A 7,248-nucleotide genomic window follows, 5' to 3' on the forward strand; every position below is an offset into this window, starting at 1 on the left:
CCCCCTCGGAGCGGCGTAGGCGGCAGCGGCGCGGAGAAACCGCCCACGGGACGCGCAGGGGCGCGCATCTCGGGTGCTAAAAGCGACCCGGGGGAGGGAGGTGGACTGGCCGTCGCACAGTAGCAGCTTTGAAGCAGTGTGTACATAGAATCTAATCCTTCCACAACGAGAACAACAAAAAGCACTTTTATTTTCTAAAAATTCTGCTTCTTAAAAAAAATCTAGAGGCTATTCCTAGCAACAGTATTGTGTGCAGCAGCAGTGGTTCACACACATTTGCGTGTGCGTTGCTTTGTTCTTGTAAAACGTCGTTTAGCCTAAAATCAAAGCTTAGCAAGTCAAGATGCTCAGTCTGAAAGGATTAATAATGTGTGTTTTTTGCAACAGGAATAAGAAAATCGTTGATTATTCTCAATTTGGGGATTTGGAAGATGATGGTAAGTGACACTTTCTTATACATAACAAAAATGCCAAGCACTGATGTAACCACCCAAAATACCACCAGAGCGTTTTTGTGAGAGCATTGAGAAGCCTATTAACTGTTTTTGCTGGACTCCATCTGGGCATGCTGCTAAATACCCTAATTCAACAAGAATATGGTGTCTGTAAGCAGGAGTATAACAGCAGTATGTCGGGAAATTGGTAAATACACTGTGCCTGGTTGCAGGAAAATCTGTTTTACTCCCTGGATCAATTTTCAGTGGTAACTGGTTGCTCCGTAGCTTCCCAATGATCAGTTCATGGCATTGTAAATGAGACTATAATGGAAGTGTGAAGAATTTCTATCTAGATCTGATGTTTCTTCTACAGCTCCATATCTTGACGAGGTTGGGTTAAAGACATAGCAGTAAAATACTGAATTCCATTGATACAAAAAAATAGGCTATTTTTTTTCACAGCAGTCTTTACTTCTAAGCCCTGATGGGTGTTACAAATTTTTCTTAGAGCATTTAGTTGCTTTCACAGGGCTTTTGGCTTTTTTCCATGCTGTTTCCAGCATCCAGGGAGGAGTTTGAATTGATGGGGGGCAGAAGTAAATAGTGTTGAAGGTGTTCTGTGAATCATATGGATTAATGGTGATTCTTAGTTTCAGGAATTTAAGTGTGGTGCATGACTTCTTAATTAATGTGTCCATTTGAAATATTAAAGAGAAGTGTAAATTCTTAGAAACATTAGTGAACTTATGTAAGGCTCTCCATCATTTAGTGAATGCTAAAGATTATTATTTTTTTCCTTATTTTACAACTGATCTGCACTGTCTTCAGCTGGAAGAAAGGCAACTGGCATGCTTTCTAATTTTCTTTGAAATCATTGTATTTGGTAAGGGGCAATATTCAAATAGCAGAAAAAGGGGAGCAGCTGACTTTTTTTAAGAAGGTGAAAAATTCCCAAAACACCAAGGACTCAAAACTATTTAATGACAGGAATTACTGTTATGATTGATAGCTGTTCAGCATAGCAAAAGGTGAACTTCTACTTACTGAAAATCTAGTGACACATTAATGGGATATTGAAGCTTTATTGCCATATTGGCAATAAAAAATGCAATAATTACCTCTTGAATAAAAGTATACACAGTGAGGTCTTGTCAAATTTTCATTTAAAATACATTTCAGAATAGTATAATTGTTGTGTTCTTTAAAAATAGAATTAATTTTGAAAATGTTATCTTAAATGTATTTTCAGTGTGTGATGAAATTAAGTTGAATGACTTGTTTTGGTCATAGAGAAGAATATAGGAAAACTCATTAAAGCTCATTGCTGTTTCCCAAACAGATGAAGACTTTGCATGTATAGCTGCACCTTCAAACAAAAAATCCAGAACACAGCTCAAGGATCCAAAGAAGGAGAAAAAAGACAAGCAAAAAAAGCAACACAATGAATTGACTCCATCACAAAAGCAGACACCTACTAAAAGGTAAGAACTGTTGAAATGAGGTCAACTATGTATAAAGCAGGATGTCAGTATTAGTGTTTTGTTTGTCTTGCACAGAGTTTTAAGCAGCTGAGAATAAACAACATATTAATGTGATAAAGATTTTCAGCTTTATTGGTGTAGTTGCATATCAGGGATAATGTGATTATTCACAGAGTCAGGAAAGCTTGCCTGAGTTCAGTAGTGAGCTGTGCTTTGCCTGTTAGAGCTCTAAAAACCTCCATCATGTGGCCTGTATCTTGGCTTGATATCTCACAGTGCAAAATAATTGTAGTGATTCTGAGTTACTTAAGGACTCCTAAAACTGAGAAATATAAAGACAAGTTAGACTCGTATAAAAAAGAACCTATTTAAAGCTTGATAGAAAACACAATGTCAAGGACAAAAGAAGTCTGGTTATTTTGGTGGTAAAGCTGTGTATAAAGATTACATTTCAGTGTGGTACTTCAAACAAATGTAATCACCTTTTTCTTTGATAATGTCATTGATGAGTGTGTATATATATACACAACGTTTGACACTGTAATACTTTTTAAGTATAGTGTGCTTTAAATATTAGTGTATACTTTGTGTAAGTTTTTCTGGGAAGTAATACGACTGATATGCTATAAGCATGTGTTGAAGTATTAATCTGGTAACAAGTGTTTGAATTTAAAAAAGGTTAGTGAGTCAGAAGTAGCTCTATAACACTCTTGTCATTGTTTTATTATTTAGCATGTCTGGGTGTTTTTTTCCAGGTTATCATTGGATGACAAACTTTATCAAAGAGATTTGGAAGTTGCCTTAGCCTTATCCGTCAAAGAAAAGTCTGCAAATATCCTTGAGGAGCAAAATTCAGAAGAACAAGGTTATTTTTACAGTTCAATGCAATGTTTTTTATTTAGATGTAGTGAACTGGAGCATAACTTAATTTATTTTACAGTGAAAGAGGTTGAAAGTCATGTTTTATTTCAAGATGTCATGATAGGAAATGAGAATCTCTAGGTAGTGCCTGTCTTCTTATGTTCATGGTTTTTTCTGTGAGAAAAAGAAGTCTTCTATAAGATCTTCCAAATGTACAGTTTGATTAGAGACAGATTAAAATGTTAGCTATTTTAATTTCTTAACATCTTGCCTTTTTATAATGTGTTTATATTTTACATTATTGTTTGTTTTCTGGATCCTAAACCAGATAAGGCGACCGAATCAGAACATGTCCATAGGAGACCCCTTTTTTCCAACTGCAGTGTAGACAGTAATCTTCTAGGTAAGTTGTTCTCATACTCTGTCTTTTCAGAAATAGCATTTCAAGACACTTTTAAGTAGCTTATCTCATTGCCATTGATTTCTGTTTTTCACTTAAATGAAAAAAAGTCTTAAATAAAGACTGAAATTCGTATTAATTTTTTAATGAAAAATTTTCTCTGAGTCTTAAAATGGGAAAACCTTTGAACTGCTTAATGAGATTTTTACAGATCACTGAAAGTTATCTGGAAAAACCACAGACATGTTGTGGTTTTATGTGGTGGGGTTATTCACCTCTTCAAGAAGCTGCAGTTACACTCAGCTCCTTAATATGTCCATAGTTCCTAAGCATCGGGTAAAAGTGACAAAAACATGTGCTGTGCCACTGGAAACTTTCTCTTTTCTCCAGTTTTACTTTTGCTCTTCTATGGTTTTGTTAGCTTGGTGACAGATAAATATCAGTAACTTTCACTACCTGAAAGTGCAGTTTGATCAATTAAAAGAACAAAGTGAGAATCACATGAAAACAGGTGCAGATAATATGCTTGTGGATGGTATACTTTAAAATTACAGAAATGAATTCTGAGGACTCAAATACCTGCTTCTTTTTGAGAAGAAAAGCTTTGCTGTGAATTTGAGTTAATTAGACTGCCTTCTGTTCTCTAGGTCTCAATCGAGTTATAGATGATGAAGTACCCAGGGGTGCCTGTAGGCAAAGGAGAGCAGCATCTGGAGCTGCAGCACATCAGAAGTTACTGACTGTTGACAGTGATGATGAAGAGCATGCTACTGACTCTGAGCCAGAGACTGTACCAAGTAAGTTCTTCTCTGTCAAACCCCTCTCCTTAGATGTGCTTTGAATGTGGTGCCTTACATTTTTAGTTCATCTTTTCAGAGAAGCCCACACTCCTTCTACTGTATTTTCCCTTCCCTCCCAAATACTGAAACATTATTTTTTAATACTAGTGGCTTTTCAATTGCACTTTGACATCAAATCTAAACATCGGAGCTTATTCATACACATTCTCCAGTCTGGCAAAACTCATGCTGCTTCTCTGCATTTGCAGCAGTATGTCAGAACAAATTTCTTCTACCCTCTTTGTCCAGGAAAGTTTAATCTCTTTAAAGAGCCCTTGTTCATTTGCCAGTTGTTGTCTGAGGTTTGCAACAAAACAGTGACTCTGGAGTGGTGTCAGGTGCTAATGCTTTCAGTATTGGCTTTGTTTAAGCTTATTTTAAGAAGGGAAGCCTCCCTTCTTTCCTTCCTCCAGTTGTCAGCTCTTGGTAAACTTGTGCTGCAGGTCAGCCTGGCCTCTTACTCTGCTCCTGGTAGCAGCCCAGTGTTGAATGCCTGTGGTGTGCAGTAGGCATCTCCTCCTTGCCCAGGGGTTAACGTGTCTGCATCCGTTCTTTTATTCCTGACTGGAAGGTTTATTGGAAAGTATTTCTAGATTTGTCAGTGAAATAAAATATCAGGGGAATAATCCAGGTATTCCTGTTGATAGAGAACTATTTTTTAAAATTTGGTAATGTCTGGGCTTTTTTAATAATAAATCTATAAAGTCTTTCTTACAGCTAAAGTTAGATAGAGCGTTTTTCCACTTGAAGTAGTCATGACTAAGAATATGTAAAAATCAGAAGCCCTGCCAAGTAATTTTAACTTTTCCATCTTGCCCATGTGGAATATTGATAATTCTGCAGCTATAAATCACTATTGTATGCAGTTCATACGAGGGCTTTCCATTATTAAAGTACAGAGCAAGAATGCTGTAAATACAGAATGTTTTATGGAGGCTATTTCTTTCTCAGTTCATTATATAAATATGTGCACTTTTTTTTACTGTATCCTTAAGATATCTCAGGGATTTATGCCCAGAATCTGATTCAAAGGCCCTGGAGTAATAGTAAATTTTATTTCCTGTAGAGAGATGACATCCCTCTTCTTTGCTGTAGGTGAGGAGTCAGAAGAAGACTCAGATTATAGTGAAGATGATGATGATGATGAAGACTTTGCTATGAAAAAGAAGAAAGCCAAAGGAAATGAAAAGAAAACCAGACAAAAGATGCCAGCTGAGAGAGAGAAGAAAACTCCCAAATCCAAGATTAATACTACAGGTAAGTTTGTGCTTTGGATTTGAAATAGACTTCTTTATAATAAAAGTCCCTTTTATTTTCCCTGAAGGGATTTGGCTGACAGACTGACTGTGAAAGGTTATAATGAAAATCACTATACATAGAATAAAGGGAGGAGAGTAGAAAAAAATACAGTAAAAATTACAATAAAAGCAGACAAAAGTAAATAGACAAGAGTTAATTTCTTTTTATATAAGTATCTAGCTTTTAAGGGAAATCTAAAAAACAGTGAATGATCTGAGGATTATTTTTTTTAAATTATAATCTCCATTGCATTTAGTAATTTTTAATTCAAAGATAGCTAAACAATGCTAGTTCTACCAACCACTTGGCAGAAAACTTTAAATATGCATGCCCTTTCAGAGTTAATTGTTCACTGTGTCACTAATACAATTTACTTTAAACAGTTTCAGAAAATTCTTATCATGGTGTTAATCTGATTTGGTAATGCCTTTTAATTTCAAACCTGAGTTTACAGCATGTAATTTAGTTTAAAATTAGTTCCAGTTACGACAAGGAATGGTTTACTTTGTGTAGCTGACAGGAGAATCTTCCCTCTTAGAAATTTGGTATTGGGCAAGTCTTCAAGAAGAAATTGTTACAGTGATTATTCTCAAAGCAGGATTGAAATTTCAGAGTTAACAGGACTGACTATAAATATGAACTGTTAAAGATGTGACAATCTAGTAACATGCTCAATATTTCAGTCAATGCTGAGAGCTGGTGCTGTACAGTGATCTATCATTTTACACAGTATGATAATTTCTCTGCTAAAGAGTCTCTTTCTAAGGTCCCTTTTGTTTTCCAATTAAGCATCACCTGTAGTTTCTCCTTCATGGATAACAGAACAAAAATCTGAGCCAGCACAAAGTAAGATGTCCAGTTCTGCAGAACCAGTTGGGAGGCCTCTGCACACATCAAGTCCTGTAACAGACAAGAAGCCTAAATGGATACCACCAGGTACCTGTGAGATTGTAACTATAAACAGAGAAAGTGGTTGACTGAAGTTTTTAGCAATCTATGCTAAAAGCAAACAAAAATATATACAGCATTTCAGAAAAATGACTGCCCTCTTATAATGAAAGGTAGTCTTTTGGTCTTAGACTTGAAAAAAGAAAAGCTACCTCCTTGCTTCTTTTCCTCTTACAGCATTATCCTTAACTCTTTTATGTGGGGAGATTAATAAAATATTTTCCCGAGTGTGGATCAGATCTTAATCAAGAGATCGTCTTGTGGCCATTTCTCTCTTGCTAAGAGCCTTCTTTATCTCTGGTACATGCTGCATTAGTATCTATTCTAAACAAATCCTATCAGGAAAATGTTGGAGTATTTTAACTGCCCTAGTAAAGCAGATGCTTAGAAGCTTTATTCAGGTTGTCTGAGTGTGCTCCTGCTGGCTCCTGCCGCTTTGGTTTTCCTACATGTTTACTCCTCTGTACACATTTCTTTCTGTTTGTCTCCTTTCTCTCAAGCCTTCCTTTCCCACTTGGAATTGTTTGGTTGTGTGATTCTCTGTGGAGCACCTGAAAACGTGCAGTACACTGGGAGCAGCTTTCACGTGCTTGTCCAGTGTTGCTCCAGTTTGTTGGTTAATTAAAACTGTCCAACCTAGCTGCTGCACTGGCTCCAAAGCAGATTGAGTCCTGGTGAGTGTGCTGATTTTCATGTGCTTCTGTGGTAGGTTGTTCAGGTATTTTTGCAGTATCTTCAGAATACTTCTTTTGTTCTGCTATGTAAACTATAAAAAGACAACAATTACATGATGTCTTGGGTTTTTTTAATCCTCTCTAAACCTCTTACACCTTTTTCTTTTAACATTATTTTCAGCTGCATCAGGAAGCAGTAATAACTCTGTGAAATACATTTCGGTTAAGTCACCTGCTCCGTGTCTTAGACTTGGACTCTCCAGACTAGCAAGAGTCAAACCACTGCATCCCAGTGCTACCAGCAGTTAA

The 7,248-nt window shown here is 36.5% G+C and overlaps 1 protein-coding gene across 1 annotated transcript; it reads left to right on the forward strand.

Annotated features, from left to right (window-relative positions):
• The first annotated feature begins 343 nt into the window (after positions 1 to 343).
• Positions 344 to 7,248, forward strand: RAD51AP1 (RAD51 associated protein 1). Its single transcript, XM_008941477.1, has 8 exons — positions 344 to 437; positions 1,777 to 1,918; positions 2,674 to 2,783; positions 3,108 to 3,182; positions 3,827 to 3,976; positions 5,114 to 5,275; positions 6,107 to 6,253; positions 7,121 to 7,248. Exons 1-8 carry the CDS (start codon positions 344 to 346, stop codon positions 7,246 to 7,248), a joined length of 1,008 nt encoding a protein of 335 aa, XP_008939725.1.

This window comes from Merops nubicus, unplaced genomic scaffold, assembly GCF_000691845.1.
Source record: "Merops nubicus isolate BGI_N331 unplaced genomic scaffold, ASM69184v1 scaffold33785, whole genome shotgun sequence".
Taxonomy (NCBI): domain Eukaryota; kingdom Metazoa; phylum Chordata; class Aves; order Coraciiformes; family Meropidae; genus Merops; species Merops nubicus.